This window comes from Mus caroli, unplaced genomic scaffold, assembly GCF_978045245.1.
Source record: "Mus caroli unplaced genomic scaffold, Mus_caroli_1 scaffold_17, whole genome shotgun sequence".
NCBI classification, from domain to species: domain Eukaryota; kingdom Metazoa; phylum Chordata; class Mammalia; order Rodentia; family Muridae; genus Mus; species Mus caroli.
This window is the reverse complement of record NW_028227272.1, coordinates 32,774,378-32,798,057: the sequence shown is the minus strand read 5'-3', so window position 1 is coordinate 32,798,057 and position 23,680 is coordinate 32,774,378. Positions and strand designations below refer to the sequence as shown.

Here is a 23,680-nt window from a genome sequence, read left to right as displayed (position 1 = left end):
GTCCCTCCACCCCGGGGGAGAGGCAGAGTTCTGGTACTCAGGTGGGCAAGGAGTCTGCGAGTGACAAGCAGACACAAACACAGGAGAGTGCTGAATCTGAATGGAATTTCTCAAAGTGAGCATCAGACTTACATGACAGAAGAAAACTAGGAAGTTAGGTGATACATCAGCCAAGATACATTGAGGTCATCCTGATGCATAAGGACACAAAACAGAGAACTGCATAGGCAGTGATTACAACTAGGAACCAGGTGAGGATTTCGCACCCTAGTCACAATTTTAGTCTATTGTATAACCCACCACCAGGGGGCCCCTTAGTAAGCCCCTAATTATGCTATTCCTCTGAGCCCTGTGAAAACTTGCACCTTGGGCGTCCCCCCTTGCTAACCTTTTCATGAATAATGCAATACTCTTAATTCCTCCTTAAATCACAACTCACCTTCTTCCTCGGCCATTGTAAATTCCTGCATATGGGAATGACTTAGCTGTTACTCTAAGTATCCATAGGGAACCTCCATTTATCTGAGGAGCGAACTTTCTTCTAATACGTAATGTAGTCTGCCATACCTGACTGTAATGATAATTCTAAGTTTACTTTGTTGAACTTGCCTTGAGATTTCTAACTCTAAACAGTAAACTGCAATGCCTGATTTCTTTCACTATCTCTCTATCAACACTGGAGGCATTTCCTCTGAATGAGTAGCATTACCTATAATATAGCAATACTGACTGAAAGAAAGCACACAACCCTCTACTGACTATCGCAAGGACACATCTGGACTACAGCCGTGTTACAGGATGCCAAGGACCCCAGGAGACCTTGGACTTGTCATTTAGACTCCACTGGAGTGGCTGTGGCAGAGCGGGAGTGAAGAGGAGCAGGCACACAGCCATTAAACCTGTGCCTCTTAGAGAGCACTGATGCCTCTGGAAGTGAGGTTAGAGATGGTTGTAAACTGCCATGAAGCTGATGAACCAGGGTGCTCTGCTAGAGCCACAGTCGCTGGTAACTGGAGCCAGCTCTCCAGGTCTAGCAGCATCATTTTATAAGTTGAAACCCATCTGAATATATCCGTTACCTTAGAATAATTTTTAGTGACAATGTAATTTTTATTACCACTTTGAATTTGGAAGTTGGAATTTTACATTAGATGTAATTTTTACTTTCATTTGTGTATGTGTGTATATGCCTAAGATATAAAATTTAAATAATCTTTTAAATTTATTTTCCATACTTTACTATGATAACTGAATAAACCCTTCCAGACAGGCACTTAGGCAATTAGAGGGATGTGTTCTCCCTCAGTCTTTGTGGTCATCCCAGTTTTCTGCTTGAGTAAAAATGATGAGTGCTCAGTGTACAGGCTGTTTTTCCTTCTCATGCTAGGGGCGTTAGGGAAAGGCTGTTGTGTGAGGATGAAATATAAGAGTAATTACACAAATGCCTTTAATCCCAGCACTCGGGAGGCAGAGGCAGGCGGATTTCTGAGTTCGAGGCCAGCCTGGTCTACAAAGTGAGTTCCAAGACAGCCAGGGCTACACAGAGAAACCCTTTCTCGAAAAAACAAACAAAAAACAAACAAAAACAAACAAACAAAAAAAGAGTAATTACACAAAACGAGTCCCAGTTAGCACTGGGCTCCCATAAAGAAAACAGAACTCATCTGGATGCTTTCTTCCATCGTAGGTCTGCGGATCACTGTGCTTCTGACGTCATTTCTTATGGTTTTGGGAACTGGTCTAAGATGCATACCTGTATCAGACTTAGCCCTTAAAAAAAGGTAAGTCCTGTATGACATCTCTGCACATTTTAATCTTCTATTTCAAGTGTGTTATTTATGCTTGGCCATAAGACTCTGCTAATGTTGGGCTGGTGAGATGGCTCAGTGGGTAAGAGCACCCGACTGCTCTTCTGAAGGTCCAGAGTTCAAATCCCAGCAACCACATGGTGGCTCACAACCATCCGTAATGAGATCTGGCGTCCTCTTCTGGTCTGTCTGAAGACAGCTACAGTGTACTTACATATAATAATAAATAAATAAATAAATCTTAAAAAAAAAAAAAAAAAAAAAAAAAAAAAAAAGACTCTGCTAATGTGATCTGTAGAGAGTCACAGGCATGGAAGCTATTCTTCTCTTTACTGTGTGTAATGGGTAACTTAGCTTCTTTTCACATGGAAGATGCTGGACTAGTTGTGGAAACAAACAAATAAAAACAAGTGAATCTTCTTGCTACCCAGGAGCTAAAAAAACCATGAGAAATGCACAAATAAGTATAACAGGTCACACACATGTAAGTTACATAAAATGGAAGCAGTAGGGCTGGAGAGATGGCTCAGAGGTTAAGAGCACTTGCTGCTCTTACAGAGGACCTGGGCTCAGTTCTTAGCATCTGCACGGCAGCTAGCAACCATCTGTATAGCCCAGTTCCAGGGACTCCAACAAGTATGCACATGATATACATCTGACTGCAGGCAGTGCATTCATACACTGTGAGTAAAACAAGTAAATCTAAAAAAAATTGTTTTCAGAAATAGAGGTAAGAGTATAAAGGAGATATAAAATGACTCCATGGGACAGAACAGTTTTGGTTGTACAGAGAGAACCACAGGTGTAAAATGGCAGAAGAGGGGAGGGCACCCCTGGCAGGGAGGCCATGATGGCTAGAACTGAGTGAGTGAGTGAGTGGCTGGCTTTTTGGAAAGACCTAACATCCAAGTTATGATGGGTGCTACAGAAGTGTGGGGCTGGATTCTCTAAGATTGTGTGAGCTCCTGGATAGACTTCAGGGCTTTTTCTGAGCTAGAAAACCACTGGAGGTTCTAAGCTGTGGAGTGTCCTGGTGACAGGACTGTGTGTCCTGGTGACAGGCTGCTGTGGGGAAGCTGAAGCTCACAGGCAAAATAAGGAAGCCCCTGGGAAACTAGTCAACAAACCAGGGCGTTGTGGTAGCAATGGTAATGAAAGAGTGTCGAAACTGTGTTTTGGAGAACTTGCTACTGAAAATGCAGATGGGGGGGGGGGGGGATCCTGGGAACTCCTGGCTGCAAGGGGTTCTCAGAATGATAGGATGGCCTGCCTGTGTGAGCGCAAATGTGAGGAGAGGTCAGAGGTGGTGCGGCCTAGGCAGAGCCACTGCCTGGGGTTCTGTTAGAGATAGACTTGGGAGGCAAGGTGGGTGGCTTTCATTTAGAGCAGAACTTGACAGTTTAAAAATAAATGTTCGTTTTCTGATTTTCAAAATATATTCTCTTTTCAGGAAACTTAAGTTACAAATGCTTTTGTTTTGTAAAAGAAAGCCAGAAAAAGTCACATGGGTCCGTGGAAGGCTATTAACTTCTGTCCTCCTGAGTTGGGTCTTGATGGTATTTGATGTGGTCTAAATTCGTTAAACAGTGCACATTTGTTTGTTTTTAAGGCATCCACGGTGTTAAAATACAATGTAATGTCCTCAAGGCACTCTGAAGATGTCACTCAGCCTTTGGTTTTAATTCTGCTCTGGACCACCTGTGCTCTTATATCCCAATGCTACATTCATCTCTATCCTTCCAGTTATGATTCTAGAAATAGGGAGTTGGGTCTGCGTTCTGGCAGAGAAAGTGAAACAGACAAGAAATGGAGCTCACAGAGAAATGTGAATAAAGGAAGGGTGGACAGAAGGGAGAAACAGCTCAGCGATACTGAGCCTTTCCTAAGGAGATGGCGTAAACTTACTTTTCAATCTTGTGTTCATCTGTAAAGAATAGGTTCCCCAGAGTAAGGCACTCTGTGTGCTACAGTAATTCCAAGCAGCGTCTATAGTGCAGCTGCCAAAATGAAAATACTATAATTAGAACCCATATTTTTATCTGCTAAATGTGCTAGATTGCTACTTTTTCAGTTTATATGACATGGTGGAAGTAATAAAGACCTACAAAATTCATTTAAACATCACTGAGACAAGAATTTGGCAGTCTGTGTCTTGTGGGCCTACCTCCCATGGAGCTTTTCGAGTTCTGACCCAGCTCCACCAACAAGCTCGGCTTCCTGGGGGTGAAGTTCCAGCAAGTCATTTCTGTCCTTAGTCACAGATGGACCACTTATCCATAACACGGGCCACGTTTATTACCTTCCCATTCAGAGTCCCTCTGTCAATGGAAACATTGAGTAGCTTTTACTAACGTGTCAGACAGCTCAAGAGTGTGGCCCCTGATAATCACGGTTTTCTAGAAATAGTCTTCATTGTGAAATGCCTTGCAGCTGGACAAGTTGTCTTTTGTGTGGCTGTAGGAGAAAAGGTCATTTGCTCCCAGGCTTTTAGAAGCTAAAACTCAATGAGAAGAAACCTGGATCCTTGCCTTCCTGCTTTAGTAAGTTCCTTTTGTATCAAAGGCCTAACATATAAAACAAGCCATAATGGTGTTGAGAACACGGTTGTTTTAAAGAAGCCAAGAGAAAAGAAGGCCCGACAACCAAGACACAAAGCCTGAGAAGAGAGCCACATTAAAATGTGGTCAAATGTCTTCATGATTAGCCACACTGTAAAACAAAGTCAAAGGACAAGTTAAAAAGTAGGAAGTTCAACAAATAAGACAAATGGGCCATTTCTTGAGTTGGAAGTAATTATGTCAAGTCAGTAAAGGAGTAGCAATACAGGAGGGAATGGCTATGACAAGCAATAATAGAAATTAAAATGCAAATGACAGAATTGTGGGAGAGAAGCCAGCTTTCTGTCATGGTTAAATAAACAAAAGTTAAGACAGTGACTAGAAACCTATCTGGCATTGCTGGTGTTGGAACAGTTTGGGATGTCCTATTTGCAGGGCGCTGGAGCAATATATCTGGTTTAAAGCGTACGTGTCCTTTACTCTGTGTATTTATAGAAAATTAGCCTACTTGCAAAGCTGTACCAGGTGGCCGGCACACCCGTGTGTGTGCAGTTTTGCTTGTGGTAGAGGAAGGCTAGGCTCACCCAGCTGCCAGTCACAGAAGCCTGTGCTGTGGATTGTGGGATTGTTTGTGGCTGTGAAAAGGTAACAGTTTGCAGGTGCTGATGTGGACGGTCTCTAAAATGTGCTTCTGAGCAGAGAAGTGTGGTTTACGACAGTGTGTTTAGTGTGCTTCTACTTAGAAAACAGTGGCAAAGGTACATGTAGCAGCTTTAGCAAGGACCCTTCCTAGAAGAAGCCATCGCTGCCAGTTGTCTTGGGGAAGGAGCCAAGGAACTCCAGGTCTGGAGAGAAGAAAACCTTTATTTCTTGTTTTATATTCTTAACTACTGTTGGGAATTTTTGCCACATGTGACTATGTCTTAGGTTGCTTTCAGTTGCTGTGATAAACACTGTGACCAAAAGCAACCTGGGGAGGAAAGATATATTTCATTTTACAGCTTATAATTCATCACTGAGGAAAGGCAGGAATCTGGAGGCAGGAACTGATGCAGAGGCCTGGAGGATGCTCTCATGGTGTGCTTAGCCTGCTTTCTTATAGAACCCAGGACCATCTGCCCAGGCACCAAGCCCAGTGGGCTGACACCTCCCACATAAGTCATTAATCAAGCAAATGCCCCACAGACAATTTATAGGCAATCTAATGAAGGCATTTTATCAACTGAGGTTCCTCTTCCAAAACGACTCTAGCTGTGTCAAGTTGACAAAAATAAAACAAAACAAAGCACCAGGGCTGTATGCAGGGCTGTATGTATGACCTTTCCAATTAAGAGAAATTAAAGTGCTTCCTAGGTGTCAATGAGGAAATAACTCTTGCTTCTAAGAAGGTCCGAGAGAACGTATTCTGGAGCCCATATGAGTGGCCAAGGTTGGGACCATAGGTTCTGGTTATTCCAACCTCCATGTACCGAAGAAAGAAATGGGAAGCAAATCAAGACACTTTTCAAATACATCAATGGGATGTCATGTAGGAAGTTAGACATCTCACTGCATCATCTGATGCAGTGTGGCAGCGTTCTTAACCCTTTGCTTGGTGGGAACTAGTAGTCTGTACATTCCAAGGGATTTACGGAATCATCACAAAGATGCTCGGCCACATACAGAAGAGGGCAATCAGTGGGCCCTGAAGGGGCCCAAAGGCGGCCTAAGGTAATTTGGCTTTGGACTAGAAACACCCCATTCTCTCAGGTCTTTGGAGTTGTAATTAAGCAGGAGTTGTTAGAAGTTCAGCATGAGGGTGTATCCGTCGGGGAGCTGTCACTCACAGTTCAATGTTCCCCTGGCTGGTCTGGCACCACAGTTTATGCATATGGACTCTGGACAAAGAAAGTGAGAGAGAGCCGGGCGTGGTGGCACACGCCTTTAATCCCAGCACTCAGGAGGCAGAGGCAGGCAGATTTCTGAGTTGAGGCCAGCCTGGTCTACAGAGTGAGTTCCAGGACAGCCAGGGACACAGAGAAACCCTGTCTCAAAACAAAACAAAACAAACAAACAAACAGAAAGTAAGAGAGAGAGAGAGAAAGACAGGGAACATATAGTAAGTTTCTCCAGTGTAGAAATGTGGATTATTTGATATGTACATTTAAGAACTAAGATTCTTTTCTATAAATGTATAAAATTTAAATTCCCTTACATTGGTGTCTTTAAAAATAAATTCCATTTACTAACCTTCTAGATCCTTGGTCCCCACCCCAGTGTTAACAGTTTTAACAAGGTCTGCTAGGTAATCTCATGCTCATTTAGACCTAAGACCTACCTGCCTAGGGCAGAGGGCTTTCACTTTAAGCAGCAGTTAAGGAAATTGCATTTCACTAATCCGTTCTGTGATATGATCGCTTAGGTGAGTATCAGGTAATTACTGCTTAGACTCGAGGGACTGAAGAGCACGGTTGCTCTTGCAGGGGATCTGAGTTCTTTCCCAGCACCCACACACCTGCTCAGAAGATTCTGAAACTCGAGTTCTAAGCGACCTGATGGCCTCTCCTGGCTACCTTGGGCACCGGGCACACACACACACATGGGCAAATGCAAACAAAGCACTCATGATAAAAACAAAAACAAATCTTGAGGATTTAGACACTATGAAGAATTTTGTTGCCCTGCTTGATTCTTAAAGCTCTAGGACCATGTTTTTAAGTGTTTTTGCCTGGTGCTGAGGTGGGCCTCAAGACTGAGGTAGTGGGCGGCTGCTACTGCGAGTTTTCAGTAGAGGGAAAGGTATGAAATTAGAGCTCTGGCACTGAGTCCTTCTTCTCTTTGTGGTGTGTTATTTCTTGTTCAACATCACCCATATATAGGTAATTTTACACATACTTCGATGTAAGAATCATCGTCAGGCGCATGCTCCGGTCCCATCACCCAGGTTAGAACTCTGCAAAGTTAGCAGGTTACTGACCACTCAGCTTTCTCCCTCTCCCAGCTGTGTGGGTCGCGTCATGACTGTGGCTGAGGTTTTCAGAGCAGCTTGAATTGGGCCACTAAGAATATTTCAGGGCCAGCAAGATGGCTGAGCAGGAAAGGCATTCGCTGCCCCAGTTGATGGCTTGAGTTCAATCCCTGAGACCCACATGGTAGAAGGAAAGAACCAACTACTGCAAGGTGTCCTCTGACCTCCGCACACGTGCTATGGCACATGTGTGCACACGCATAATTTATAAAATAGATTTAGCTTTTCTCTCTTTTGGTTGAGGGAGGTTGGGAAGAGTCTCTCATAATGTAGCCCAGGCTGGACTCCTGTTCCCTATGTAGCTAAGGTTGCCTTCTCCTCCCAAGTGCACCGCCATGCCCAGCTTCTGTAGTTCTAGGCAAGCACCCTACCACTAGGACCACGTTCTGCCCCAAGAAAAAAATTAAAGTTTAAGAGTATTTCAAAGGCTGCTGAAAATGCCCATTGCTTTTTTCCTTCAAAGTAAGAGTTTGTCTTGGAGTTTTCCCCCTTAGTATTAAAAGAAACAGTAAAATTTATGTTACCCACAACAAATTGGTTATAAGAACAAAATAGGCTAGAAGCTGTTGGTAGTGACATAGTGAAAACACAACTGGATGTGCTTGTTAAATCATTCCAGGAAGTAGAGTGTAGCTGCTGTCCCTGAGGTTGGCTGTTGTTAGAAGAAAGCAGCCTCCTTACTCTGCGGCCTGCATCAAAGCACATCCCTGACAGAGTCCAGAAACTGGTAAGCCTTGTTCCCAAAGCTTTGTTCCTAAAGTAAATGTGGTTCCCAGAGAGTTGTTTGTTTTTTTTTTTTTCTTTTTTTTTTTTTTTGGTTTTTCGAGACAGGGTTTCTCTGTGTAGTCCTGGCTGTCCTGGAACTCACTCTGTAGACCAGGCTGGCCTCGAACTCAGAAATCCGCCTGCCTCTGCCTCCCAAGTGCTGGGATTAAAGGCGTGCGCCACCACGCCCGGCCTGAGTTGTTTGTTTTTGTAAGCACAAAAACAGTGAAGACCTCACACAGGGAAGCCACCACCTCCAGTTAGGGTTGGGGGTAATGGTGAGGCTAATATCCTGGAATCTTACGCTTCAAAATTATCATAAAATGCAAAATGGGAGAATGTGTGTTGGAAATGTCTTAGGTAGCTTGTAAATTATGTAAGCACTTGTCTGCTTTGTTTCTATGTTAACTATGATAAGACATTACCCAAAACCAATGTATTACCAAAGGGTATTTCTTCCTCACTCCGTCACTGGAAGAAGTCAGAGCAGGGACTGGGCAGAACCGGAAGCGGAGCCACGGAGGAGCGGTGCTTACTGGTGTGAGGGTGTTTCACTGCTTCGAATACAGCTCGGGCTACCTGCCAGGGATGGCATCACGACAAAGGATGAGCCTTCCTGCATCAAGTTAGCCATAAAGAAAATGCCCCATTGACATGCCCACAGGCCAGTCAGAAGCAGTTCTTTTTTTTTTTTTTTTTTTTTTTTTTTTTTTTGGTTTTTTGAGGCAGGGTTTCTCTGTGTAGCCTTGGCTGTCCTGGAACTCAATTTGTAGACCAGGCTGGCCTCGAACTCAGAAATCCGCCTGCCTCTGCCTCCCGAGTGCTGGGATTAAAGGCGTGCGCCACCACGCCCGGCCAGAAGCAGTTCTTTAGCTGAGACTCCTTCTTCTCAGGTGTGCCAAGTTGACAACCAAGATTAGCCTTCAAAACATTAAAACAAACAAACAAAAAAAGGGCACGGGTTGGAAGGGAGAAAAGGCAGGAAAAATGGTGTAATAATAACAAAAATTTTTCAAAAATGAAAAAAAGTCCATGAAATGGAAGCAGTAGTCCTACTTAATAAATGCTGGTTTCCATATCCCATCATTTAAATCAATAATTCTGTCAATATTTGCTTCACCTACTTTTGATTTAATAAATAGGCTGGCCTCTGCAACAAAGAGACCAAAAATACATCTCAATAAAAGTTTCATTTTATTTCAAATATTAATATTGTGAGTGACCTACAGCAGCCTAAAAGATAGCAAGGTACTTAAGAGAAGTGGGTAGATCCTCTTCCGCCCCGGCCCGGAAGGGTGACGTGGCTGGACCAGCACCGGCCTCACTATGTCTGCCATTTTCAATTTTCAGAGTCTATTGACTGTAATCTTGCTGCTTATATGTACATGTGCTTATATCCGATCCCTGGCACCCAGCATCCTGGACAGAAATAAAACTGGACTATTGGGAATATTTTGGAAGTGTGCCCGAATTGGGGAACGCAAGAGTCCTTATGTTGCCATATGCTGTATAGTGATGGCCTTCAGCATCCTCTTCATACAGTAGCTTTGGAAACTACCAGCATGTGTTTACCATCAGACTGTAAACAAGGAGTTGCCTTCAGAAAATAATGGGAAGAATGGTTAAGCCATTTGTCTCTGAACATGGAATGAGATAAACTTCAAGATGCTGTTCTCTATTTTTATGCTATTGGACCAATGAGCTGAATGAATAATTAAGATGTAACAGTTCAATACACAGGAATGTGATTGTAGCCATCAACCTCAGTTCTCTCACTCCAGTATTACATTCTGCAAATGTCATTCTGTTGTGTCAGGACTGCTTTTCATAAGGTTCTCCAGGCACAAAGTAGAAACCCAGTGGCAAATTCCACAGGCTCCTTTGACTAGGGCTTCAAAATAATGTCTTCACAGAATGATACCTTCTAGTGACTGGCCTATTTTTATTGAGAAAAAAAATTGTTCTATTTTTGTTGTTGTTACTGTTCTTATGGATTGCATTCATATTTAAACCCTTTGGATTGCTAACAAAAAAAAAAAAAGAGAAGTGGGTAGTTCCAGCATTCCCTACAATGACCACCCTGACCATGTGACAAGAGCTGGCACCTGAACAGGGTTATCATAGCATCATTAGACAATGAGCAGAGGCTGTGCGCATCATTTATCTCACCTCTCATTGGTTCAGGCTTATCATGTGGTCAGGCACATCCATCTGCAAAAGAGGGCAAAGCATAGCTCAGCTGACAGCATCTCCAGCCCCTACTCCCCAGTTTAATGTGGACCACCTTGATAAGTATCCTAAAACTTGGAGATACTATAACAAAAGAAAGGAAACACATTGTTTTCAGACACACTGTCCATTTCCTGTGCAGGGAACACATCCAGTATCTTGTCTAGCAACTGTGCTGTCACATCCATAGTAAGTCGCTCCTTTGACTGTTCAGACTGTTTTTATCCACTGTCCTCAGGGGCTGGGTAGAAGTGCTTGAATTCTGCATCCCTCTTGGGGTGACACAGATTTTGCAGTTCACTTTCTATCAGGAGGTGATATGGAGACCCGGGGGCTAGTCTAGGTCTCGAGCAGTCTTAAGTTTTGTAGGATTGTTTTGTGGGATCCTGACAGTATACAAAGCCCTCAAGCACTTTTAGTCTCCTGACCTGCTTGTCAGAAGGTTCTCACGTGCGTGCAGCCACATCAAAGACTTGTACTCGTGGTTATGGTTTTTACACCTCTTGAATTTACTCTCACCCTGTTTTTAAACTAAGCGTTATGTGTGTGTCTACCCGTGGGTTTTTACAAGTGTGCGCAGGTGCCCATGGAGGCCAGAAGCATTCAGTCCCCTGGAATCAGTGTGTCTGTTTTGGTTTTACCACTGTGATAACCATGGAGTTGTTCTTGTATAAGAGAACACCTCAGGTCAAAGGAAACTGTACCACAAGGCAGGAAGTGACCAGCTTTCTTTCATGAGGCTCCACCCCAAAAGGTTGTACCTTAGGTTAGCTTCCAAGCCTCACTGCTGAGATTCTGTGATCTAGATGCAAACCACAGTAATCAGCAAGAGGCAGGAAGCTCAGAGTGCTGCATGGTTTTCCCACCCAGTTCTTAGTTACTGTAAGTGACAGCTTTACTATAAGTTTACAGGTCGCCAGCCCTTGTGGCCTGCAGTCAAAGCACTAGGGCAGTGCCAAGCATGACATGTAGCTCCCAAATGTCTTGACTAATTTCTAAGTCAAGAAGCAGGTTAACCTGTTGTAACAAATAGATTCCAGAACATCCCAGCTGAGACAACATAGTGTTTCTTGTTTGATCATCAAAAATAGGAGGATGGGCTGGAGCAGGAGGGTTGTGCTGTTAATCCTGTGAATCATTAGAAAAACCAACTCTACCATGTTGGGCCAGATTTAAAGCAACCTTTATTTTATATTAAATACTGACCAAGAGATGGACTTTAGTCAGGGCCAGTCCCCAAAATGTCCCACCTGAGTGGATGATCAAACAAGAAACAGAGAGACAAGCAGATCTCTCAAGTATGGTGGCAGCCATTCTAGCCAGTCAGTAAAGAAACAAAGAAGACGCCCAACACAGGCCTCTGGCCTCCCCACCTGTGCATAAACCGCACACACATGCACCACAAAGTGCCTCCTACCACAGACACATATATCCTCCTACCACATGCAACACTCACACACACACACACATATATCCTCCTACCACATGCAACACTCACACATACACATATATCCTCCTACCACATGCAACACTCACACACACACACACACACACACACACATATCCTCCTACCACATGCAACACTCACACATACACATATATCCTACCACATGCAACACTCACACACACACACACACACACACACACACACATATCCTCCTACCACATGCAACACTCACACATACACATATATCCTCCTACCACATGCAACACTCACACATACACATATATCCTCCTACCACATGCAACACTCACACACACACATATATCCTCCTACCACATGCAACACACACACATACACATATATCCTCCTACCACATGCAACACTCACACACACACACACACACATATCCTCCTACCACATGCAACACTCACACATACACATATATCCTACCACATGCAACACTCACACACACACACACACACACACACACACACACATATCCTCCTACCACATGCAACACTCACACATACACATATATCCTCCTACCACATGCAACACTCACACATACACATATATCCTCCTACCACATGCAACACTCACACACACACATATATCCTCCTACCACATGCAACACACACACACACACATATCCTCCTACCACATGCAACACTCACACATACACATATATCCTCCTACCACATGCAACACTCACACATACACATATATCCTCCTACCACATGCAACACTCACACATACACATATATCCTCCTACCACATGCAACACTCACACACACACACACACACACACACACACATATCCTCCTAACACATGTAACACACACACACACACACACACACACACATATCCTCCTACCACATGCATTACACACATGCGTCCTCCTACCACGTGCACTGCATACATGTATCTATCTCTTCATACACAAAGAAAAATCCCAATTTACCAAGACAAAGAGCAACAGTACCAAAAAGAAACTCGTTGTTGTAACTTTAATTTTTTCACACCGTATTGTTAATTATGGCTCTTAAACACTTCAACCTCCTGGTTAGCCCACCACCCACCAGAGATAGTGAAAAAGAAAGGATATGAGGGGTGGAAGTGGATCTGCTTAGAAAGGTTCTTTGGAGCAACTCTGGTCTGTGTTGTCTGGAAATGAGCAGGTTAGCAGGCAGCGGCAGCTTGATCCACTTGCAAACACATCACAGTTCACCAGCAGTCCAGTTTGGTAGAGTTGGGTCAGCAACTGTGGCAGCAACACCTAGCAGAGACAGCCTGGTCTCAGCCTCAGCTTGAGTCAGCAGGAGGGACCAACAGGAACAGCAGAAGTTCTCAGCTGTGCCTCAGGGAAGTGAAGAGCAGCGGAGGCTGGAGACTCAGCAGCATTGCACAGCTACCTGTACCAGCAAGCACGCTGTCTGTCATTCCATTGAGTCCTATTTATACTCTCCAAATATCACGTGTCCTCCACATGCTTTGCCTCAGCATGTTCATCCAATCTGAACAGCAACAAACTGCAGCACACTCCCAGATGTTTTTTTAGTATGTTCCTGTCTGTGGAGTCTTGACAAATGCAGCTCAACTACACACTGTAAGGTGGACCAATACGTGCCTGTCGTTAGTGAAGAATCCTTCATCATGTGCCCTTTCAAGTGCTTGCGTAAGCCTAAGAACATCCTCTCTCCTGTGCCTGCTTCAGTGAAACTTTCCTACCTCCACAAGTCTGCCTTAGCCTTTCACACCTCTGTTCACTTAAACAAAATGTTCCTTCACATGCTTGCCCCAGCAAAACACCATCCAAACAACTTTCCAAAGAGCCCTCGAGTTTCTACTGCACAATGTAAAGCAAAGGCTGACGAGGGAGGTGGGCACAGTGGTGTCCGTGTGATCTGAACCTGCGACCGTTCCGTTATCCCTGGAGGAGCACAGTATGGATGGAATAAAATGCTGCCTGTGCCGTGGCTGTGGGGTGGTATGCCCTGTGGGTCCGCCCCGGCTGTAACAAGGCTGTGTGTTGACAGGAGGAAAGATAGCAGCATAGGCAAGGGCTTTATGTAAGACTCTGCCTGCTTAGAAAATACAGCCGACGGTTGACAAATGGGATTTCATGTAACTAAAAGACATGAGTAAGTGAAGAGACAGCCTACAGAATGAGACATGACTGAGGGTGCATGTAGGAATTCCTAAACCAAATGCCAACAAACAAACGACTCAGTCAGATAATGAGCCAATGAAATGAGCAGACAGTTCTCAAATAGTGAAATACAAATAGCTAGTAAATGTGAACAAAAAAAAGCGTTCGCTATCATTGGCATCAGAGAAATGCAGATTTAAAACTTGATCAATATTCCATATCACCTCAGTTAGAATAAAAGTGACATCCAGTCCTGCTCTAGACACAGACAGAGGGGACCCCACACACGGATGTAAGTGAGGACATTACACAATGCTGGTGGAGTAAGAACTATTCCAACCACTTTGGGAATCGATATGGAAGTTTCTCAGAAAACAAAACAAAATAGAATGACTACATGACCTAACAATACCACCTGCCAGTGCTTACTCAGAAGAGCCAGGGTTGACTTATCCCAGAGACTCAGGCACACCAGTGTTTGCTGCAGCACTGTGCACAGAGCCAAGTTATAGATATACCCCATGTAGCTATCAATGAAAGAATGGACAAAATGCGGATGTTTCAGATATAAAGAATAATGGAGTAAAGTTGTTTGCAGAGAAACTGACTCAACCATAGTAAGCTAATTACCAGTCTCAGAAAGACACGTGCTGCATGTTTTCTCTCACTTGTGAGTCCTGGTCTATATAGAGACATAAAGCCATTTGTGAACAGATGACATGAAGTAGAGGTAAAACTGTCTAGACAGCAAAGGGGACTATGGGATGGGGTAAGAGAGGGTAGTGGGTATGCAGGCATGTGCTCTAAGAATGAGTGGCTTAGCAAAGACTCTACAGTTAGCAGAGCAGAAGGGGCCCAGAGGCTGAGCCTTCTTGTGTGTAACTCAGTGGGCTTTTCACCGTGTCCCTGTCCTTTCTATAAATTGGTAGTTTAGAAGCTACTATTAACAATCCTTTAAGGCCAAGGCTTTCTGTTCCCTCCAGTGTCTGCTGCAGCTGCCTTGAACATTGACATAATTGGCCAAAATTGTTTAAAGATTGGAAAGTACACTAAGTTTTCATTTAAAAATAGAAGCTCTAACAGAGTGTCCAAACTGGGGACTTCCTAGGGTCTCTTCTTGCCTGACTTCCTCTTTCCTGGAGTTACTTCAGAACCTTCTTGGCTGTGAAGAAGGCAGACTGTCTGTAGACTAACCACTTTCAGTGTCAGGGAGTTTATGCTGGATGGCAGAAGGCTGGGAGCTGGGAGCAAGTTACTAAAGTCTTAGAGAAGTAATGTTTTTAAAAATTCTAAATTATTTCATATTTAAAAATAGAATTTGAGGCTAGGTAGTGGTGGCACATACCTTTGATCTCAGCACATGGACAGCAGTGGCAGGCTGATTTCTGAGTTCAAGACCAGCCTGGTCTAACAGAACAAGTTCCAAGACAGCCAGGGGTACCCCAGAGAAACCCTGTCTCAAAAAACAAAACAAAATAAAAAAACAAACAAAAAAAGAATTTAAGTAAAGAACACTAGCTTACCCCAAGGAAGTTTGTGCTGTTTTTAAAAGTCAGTCAGCCTCTGGCTTCGGCAGTGCAGGTCATACTCTGGGGGCTGGTAAAATCGACAAGCTGTGCTCAGGATGAAAATGTTCCAGGCATCCCAGGCGCTGTGCACCTTCACTCTCCGGGCCGTGGTGCACTGTAACAGCCACTGACTTTATTGTCCTTATTTGTAACTAGAGAACCTTCAAGGGTGAGGCCTGTGCGTGAGCAGAGGGGCCTGTGGGTATTGGCGTCACTTGGCATTCTGATTTCTAGTCTCTGATTTCCGTCTTAGTCATTAGTTATGTGATTGAGACTCCACGCAGTGCTTTCTAGAGAAAGGGAAGGTATAAAATTATAAATGGTATTTTTCAGTGTGTTATTAACTTCTTTAGGGAGTAGGTCTGAAATTTTAGTTACAAAAATTTACATGATTGCACATGTTATTGTGAGTGGGAGTCACTTGGGAATCGTAGGTGTTTGTTCCCCGACACCGGAAAGCATAAGGATAGGAAACTGTGCAACTGAGATGAGTGCTCAGAAGACGCAGAACTGAGCCAGGGGCATTTCTTTGGGAATCTAAAGAATATTGAGTAGAACAAGGATTGCAGCTGTGCATGGGTGCCATCCATGTGTCCCTCAGGGCTTGTTTTCTGCGCAGGGCATTGGGGGCCACAGATGCCCAGAACAGTTAAGGACTCAACAGACCTCTTATGTGCACAGGCCCTGGAAGTGCACAGTTCTGTCCCTGCATCCCAGGCCGTGGGTGTGGGAGGGGCCACAGTGTCTTACTCTTCCTGCTGCTCACTATGGAAACCCAGGGGAGGGATAAACAGGGCTCACAGAAGCCAAGTGAGGAGGAGAAAAGCAGCTGGGAGGAAAGGAGCGAAAGCAGTTGAGCTGAGGTTGGGGACACAGAACTCTCTGGAAACCCTGTGAGAAAGAGGCAACAGAGCAGCAGCAGACAGACCTGCACAGGCCTAGTGGACAGACTTCCACATTACAAACCTTGAGTTACCTACGACCGCTCCTTGGCCAGAAACTAGCACAGCTTGACTTCTGTCCTGCCCTCAGCCACCATACTGTGACAGTGATGTCCTGGTGACCTTTGCATCCTCAACATCTTCTGTAACAGCATTAATGGTGAGCGTAGTGGAGACAGTATGTGTGTCACAGCAGGGCCACAGAGGTGGGAGTAGGCCATTGTCTCCTTTTGCTCTGTGGTTCCCAAGGATCAGACTCTGGTCCTCAGGCTTGGCAGTGAACACCTCAACCTGCTGAGCCTCTGGTTGGCCCTCACTTTGCTTTTTTCCATTGCTAAATTAAAATTTCAAAAAAAAATCATAAATGGGATTGATCTCATGTATGCGTTTGAATGACTTGAGAGTTCTAAACAGTTTAGTTGCACACTGATTATGCTTACACAGGTCTAGGGTGAAAAAGACATCATGTGACAGCATTGCTGTGGGCATCTTGGGATCTGCTGGCTTTAGGGGAACTATTTGTCACATAAACCTTTTGAATTCACTTCTTTCACTCAGAAAATTATTTCTCTTACACAAGAGATCTTAATTTTTTTTTCTTCATTTTTGAACCTGGCAAAATCAATGGCATTTGGAGATATTTTCCCTTCAAGTAACCTATGTAACATCCATGGAGAGACAAGTAGGCCTGCCTTGCACAGTTCACTTCTTGTTCACTTAGCTTCTGCTTAGGCCCCTGCCTCCAGTCTTGTTATTCTTTCTTTCTGCATTTGGGAAATAAGATGAGAAAGAGACAGAGAGAGAGAGACAGAGAGACAGAGACAGACAGAGAGAGACAGAGAGAAGAGAGAGAGAGAAACATACATGGTGCTTAAGAAGCACAGGTAGGGAACAGACACCTCTGGCTCCCTTTCTTGCCTAGACTTCTGGCTTTTTCCTTCAGGATTATACATGGCTGTGTGTGAGTGTCTGTTGAGTCGGAGGGCGAAGGGGAAAGGGTTTAGTCAGAGAGGTAAGCATGCTAGGTATCAGATTAGGAAAATGGACACGAGCAAGGTGGAATGGAAGTGAGTGTGACCTCCACTGACCTCACACCTGAAGCTGGAAGCAGAGCGCCAGGACTGGGGACCTCACTGTGGGGCCCTGGTCCAGTCCTTGCACACTCCAGAAAGAGGTCTTGTGAGCCAAAGGTTCCAGGAGCTCAGCCAGCCTTGCAGATACTCAGGAGATACTTACCTTCTTAACTTACCTTCTTGTTCTATAGAAGCAGTGGAGTCTCGATGTCCAGGGCCATTCAGACGTCTGGTCACAGTGCTTACCTGAGCAGATATCACTATCTGCAGGGAAATCAGGGTTCTTAGTCTCAGCAATAAAAGATTTTAAGTACAGACTGAAATGGAGCCGTGAATTAGCGTGTAAAGCCTGGAACCGGCTATAACACCTCGGCGGCTGCTTGGAGGGGAGGAGGGGAAGCGTGGCCTCTCCTGCTGGCACAGTGGTCATACACAAGGTGGACAAGGGCTACACGGTGGGAGGGAGCCCAGAGTGTTGGGGGACGCGTGCTTAGAAAAGAGATGAAAAGAAGGAAAGAAGAAAGTCACCCCACCTTTTTGAATAATTCAGAGAAGCAGGCAGACTTACCACTGTACATGGTGCAGCCTTGTGAGCTAATGTGTGGGGTGGGGGCCGAAATTCGGGGGGAGGGGCAGGTGAAAGTACAGCATCTCATTAAAGAACCAGCAATCCTCACTGTCTCTTTTGCATGGCCTAAGGTGCATTTCTGTCCCTGGGCTGGTCCCCAGCCAAAGTGACTGAACCAGCCCAGAGACTTTCTGTCTGACATTAGAGGAGTCTTGATTATCGTTTTATGTATGGATATAATCCTAATACCTGGCATGCAACAGGTATGAGATACTGAGCTCAGCTGTATTGTTTTCTAGCACCCATTAATGAGCTGCAGAGTACTAGGAAAAAACAATGCGTTTTGAATCTAATTTTCAACTTCCTTTGTTAGCACCTTGGCAAGTTTCTTCTGAGCCGAGGCTCACATATTTCAGCAAACTGAAACAAGAATAGGACAAATGAACCAAGTTCTATGGCTGTGAGGAGGCACCATGAATGTGGCAACACTTACAGAGGAAAGCTTTTGATTATTATGAGCCGGCTTTACAGTTTCAGAGGTTTAGTCCATTGTCATCATGGTGGGAGACATGGCAGTATGCATGCAGACATGGTGCTGGAGAGAGCTGAGAATTCTACATCCAGATCTACAGGCAGCAGGCAGAGAGAGACACTGGGCCTGGCTTGAGCATTTCAAACCCCAAAGCTCACCCCCATGATACATTTCTTTCAGCAAGGCCACACCTCCTAATAGTGTCACTCCCTGGTAACAAACGCATTCAAATCTATGAGCCTTGGTCGCCATTGGAATTCAAACCACCACACCCAAGTTACAGCGAGTTCTTAGTTTGGTGTTGGCGCAGTGAGTAAATGGTGAACTGTGTGTCCTTGGTCTCCCTCCAGAGATAGCGTGTCATTTAGAAAGTCGCTCAGCTCACCTTTTCAGAATGTCGCATTCTTTATGTGTATGCATATATATCTTGTCGTAGTTAAACTGCTGTTTGGTTAATATCCTTTTTGTTTAGAAAATGCTTGCTTCAAATGTCTCACAGCCTTCCAACGTTTCCAATTCCAGGTTAATCCATGGGGGACAGATACTGAACGGACTGGCAGGTCCGACTGTCATGAATGCGGCACCGTTCCTCTCTACGACATGGTTCTCTGCTGACGAGCGAGCCACTGCCACAGCAATCGCATCGATGCTGAGTTACCTCGGTGGAGCGTGTGCATTTCTTGTCGGACCCCTGGTTGTTCCAGCTCCCAACGGGACGGCACCCCTTCTCGCTGCGGAGAGTAGCAGGGCTCATATTAAAGACCGAATCGAGACCGTGTTGTATGCAGGTGCTTTGAAGATTTTTTTTCTTCTTGTTGTATTCTTTGGTTTCTATTCCAGTCTCTGCTCTCTAGTTCTGCTGTGCCAGATCACATCACCAGAGACCCCTGAGGACTGACAGATACTCGCACTCGAATGCACGTTCATTATATCTTATGGATATGCCTGTTTGAAACAACCCTTCCTAGGACAGCACTAAATATAATATGTATACTTGCTACATGGAAAAGTCTTGGTTAATTTTACATTTTAACTCCACTTGCAGTACAATACTCTGTAGCATATATTCTTGAGACTTCTCTAGACATGGTGTCTAAATGTCATGCTTAACTAAACATTTGTCAAGCATCAGTTGGTGGTATTCAGGCTGGCTTCTCCCATTATCAGTCACATTCTTGCACCTTATTAACCCCAATCACCTGTAGCTTATTCTTCATTGTTCTCCATATGTTAGTCTATTAATCATACTGACCTTTCTGAATTCCAGTGCCTAGGCAGAGACAAGTATACATGGGGAGTCTAATATTTAGCAAGTGAGTTAAAGCAAAATTCAGCATAATCTAGTCCCTCATCTTTATCATCTTCGGTTCTTGCATCTACTCCCTTGTTATTTTGAGTCAAGCCCTACACTCCGCTCCTGTTAGATCCTTTCTGTGTCTTCCTCCAGATGCCTGTTTCTTGCTCCTTGATTATTGATCTTTGCTGTATCTAAAGCACTGTGCTCAGCCCTGAAAACTGGCGAGATCAGTGTTGAGACTGTTGTAGTACAAACAGGGACGTACAAGGTGGGGAGCCAGTCCTCCCAGGTGGAGGGAGAAGGTGAAGGGTTAAGGGAAGAGCACAACAATGAACGACATTAGGAGTTTCATAGCATTCACCAAGTGTTCAAATCGATTAGGAGATGCCATGCAGGGGACCCTGGAGGCAGAGAGTGTAGGAGAGATTATAGGGTGGCCCCTGTTTGAAGTGGATCTAGTGGTTTACATGGGACTATTTGTGTGTCAGGAGCAAATACTAAAAAATGAAGTTGGTAAAGATAAGGAACTAGATTATGCTGAATTTCGCTTTAACTAACTTGCTAAATATTAGACTTCACATGTATACTTGTCTGGCTGGGCACTGGGACTGACATGGTTCCTGCTCAGCAGTGCTTGTAGGCAGGTAAACAGTCACAGAACAGAGCGGGGGTGCTGTGCTGAGGGCGGGCTCCGAAGGAACTCCTTAGAGATGTGGCATCTGACCTGGAACCGGAGGGTGAGAAGGAGGTAGCAGAACCCCCAGTGGGCAGAGGAAAATAGAAAGGCAGAGCCATGGAGGAAACTCCCAGTGAGGAGAGAGAACCTGGTGCATTCAGACAACTGGAGCATAGGGTGGTTCAGATCTGGTGAGCACCAGTCAAGCCGGGTGGGAAGCCTCCAGAGCAGGCTCCACCCACCCACCCCGGTAGACGACCACAGAGAGTTAGGTACACGATGAGATTCGCATTTCAGGGTTTGGTGTGGACGGAGTAAAACTGAAATCAGGGAGAAAGGAGAACATTTTCATTTACATTACATGTTTACACTCTCAGTCTCTTTGTTTCTTATTTTTAGTTGCTTCCTTATCTCGTTTAACTTTCCTGTGCAGTGTGGATTGAATCAGAAGTCGTCTCCATCAAACAAAACCCTATCCTTTCCGGTCCCCTCCCACATTCCTTCTTTCTGAGGAGTCCTCTGAGGCTGCTTTAGAATCTCTCCTACAGGGTTTGGATGGGCTTTCCCGTGGAGTAACTGTTCATCTCTCAACCTTTGGCGATCTGGCACAAACCAGGCACCTCTGTGCATCTTTGTTCATAGCGCGCCTCCTACTGGTGGCATGAGGAATTTAAGGGTGCACACGCCCAGCCTCCGCTCTGGGCTGGTGGAGGCATCAAATTTTGCTTGTCTTTGTTGAGCTAGGTATTAAAGAAATAAGTATTGACTCTTGTGTCATGGGTAGCACTTCACCTTCATTTTTCTTTCAGAATTTGGAGTTGTCTGCCTAATATTCTCTGCCACGCTAGCTTATTTTCCGCCCCGGCCTCCTCTTCCTCCAAGTGTCGCTGCTGCAAGCCAGCGACTGAGTTACCGGCGGAGCTTTTGTAGGTTACTAAGGTGAGTGAGTAGACTCAGGGGCATTGTGTGGCTGTGGCTGTGGCCGTGGCCATAGCCGTGGCCATAGCCGTGGCCATGGCTGCGGCTGCCATCAGTGTATTCTCTCTGTGGGGGTGTGTGGGGGTGTGTGGGGGTGGGAGGTGTCTGTCTGTCACGGGGGTGGCACAAATGTGCCACAGGACACACTTGGAGGTCAGAGGACAATAAAGACAGTTCGCTACTCCACCTTTACCTGGATTCCAGAGATCAAACTCAGGATGTCAGCCTTGCTGGCTGGGAAGTGCTTTCAGCTCTACCACCCCTGATTCTTAATGTTCAAGGATAATCCGAACTGTTTATTTTTCACCATTAATCAAATTGTAAGTACTTCATGTCAATATTAATTAAAATACTAATTATTTAATTCTCTAACAGAAATATATGTTGAAAACTCACCCTATAACAAGATGTCATTAATTTTTGCTCTATCCATATTCCATGTAGATTAATATTTAATTTTTTTTCTGTTTTTTTGAGACAGGGTTTCTCTGTATAGCCCTGGCTGTCCTAGAACTCACTCTGCAGACCAGGCCGGCCTCGAACTCAGAAATCTGCCTGCCTCTGCCTCCCAAGTGCTGGGATTAAAGGCGTGCGCCACCACCGCCCGGCTCTAACCATTATCTTAACATGTAGTCACACTAAACTCATCAATAGGATATTTTACTATTACTGTTTTTATTATCTACTGTGTGTTTGTCTTTGAACATACCTCTGGATACAGCACACCGGTGCATCAACACGTGTCTTCCAGAGTTTCCAGTGTGGATTCCCTTCTCTTACAACGCTTTTGCCTGGGTAGCCTAAGTGACCTTGTATGTGTGTGTTGACAACGTGCGTGATGATGGCTGCTGGTTCTGTGCTGGGGCTGACCTGGTCCCTCAGAGCACAGCCCCCCTTTCCTCCCTTTCACCTGTATTTTACATCCCCGCCCCTGCCCCTGCCCACGTCCCGGGTCTCTTCTGTGAGCATGTCTTTGCTTCTTGGCTTTTGTAAAATATATACAGTTTCTCATGTGGACCTGGTCTCAGTTTACATCCTTCTGTTTGGGTGGCTTTAGTTTTTTAGACAGGGTATCACTTTGATCAGGATAGCCCCAAACTCACTTTATGGTCAGGATTGAACTTGGTCCTCTGATCCTCCTGCCTCCACCTACCTAGTGTCTCCATGTCCTGAGTGCTGGGATTGCATACATGGACCACAATGCTGAGAATCATGCTTAAGACCTCATGCATGTACCACAGGAATGACATCTTTTTTTTTTTTAAAGATTTATTTATTTATTATATGTAAGTACACTGTAGCTGACCTCAGACACTCCAGAAGAGGGCGCCAGATCTCGTTACGGATGGTTGTGAGCCACCATGTGGTTGCTGGGATTTGAACTCTGGACCTTCGGAAGAGCAGTCGGGTGCTCTTACCCACTGAGGCATCTCACCAGCCCAGGAATGACATCTTACAGCTTTAGGACATTATAATATGAACAAATCCCCTCTCCACTTCCAAGAGCCTGGTGCCAGTGATTACTGGTGCATAGCCACTTTGTTTTATCTCTGTCCCATTCGCTTCCCTCAGGACAGTTAACTTCATCCAGAAATACCACAGTATACGTAATATATGTCAAAATATGCACATTGAAAAGCCTGAGATAGGACCTCACTGTGTCACCCAAGGTTTGCTCACATTCTAGACCCATTTGCCTCAGCCCCTGTTTAAGAACTTAAAAAAAAAAAGATAAATGCAGTATCATCATACCTCAAAAGGTCCTAACAGTAATTTACCATCAAGCTGGTGTTTACATTCTCTTAAAGGGTTTTTGGGTTTTTTGGGTTTTTTTTTTTGTTTTGGTTTTTTTTTTGGTTTTTTTTTTTTTTTTTTTTTTTTTTTTTTTTTTTTTTTGGTTTTTCGAGACAGGGTTTTTCTGTGTAGCCCTGACTGTCCTGGAACTCACTCTGTAGACCAGGCTGGTCTCGAACTCAGAAATCCGCCTGCCTCTGCCTCCCGAGTGCTGGGATTAAAGTGCGCCACCACACCCAGCTTGGCTTGAATTCTTTTTTTTTTTTTTTTTATTTATTTATTTATTATTATA

General features: G+C 44.6%; 2 protein-coding genes across 2 annotated transcripts in view; both read left to right on the top strand.

Moving 5' to 3' along the window:
- Window positions 1-23,680, top strand: part of Slc49a4 (solute carrier family 49 member 4) — a 77,131-nt gene that overhangs the window by 18,451 nt on the left and 35,000 nt on the right. The window contains exons 2-4 of the mRNA XM_021184805.3: window positions 1,688-1,781; window positions 19,166-19,431; window positions 21,426-21,555. Coding sequence (XP_021040464.1) covers window positions 1,688-1,781; window positions 19,166-19,431; window positions 21,426-21,555 — 490 coding nt within the window. The remainder of the gene's footprint in view (window positions 1-1,687; window positions 1,782-19,165; window positions 19,432-21,425; window positions 21,556-23,680) is intronic.
- Window positions 9,392-10,058, top strand: LOC147000629 (protein kish-A). The gene has a single exon (XM_085832165.1). It carries the CDS (start codon window positions 9,465-9,467, stop codon window positions 9,681-9,683), a length of 219 nt encoding a protein of 72 aa, XP_085688291.1. The 5' UTR covers window positions 9,392-9,464; the 3' UTR covers window positions 9,684-10,058.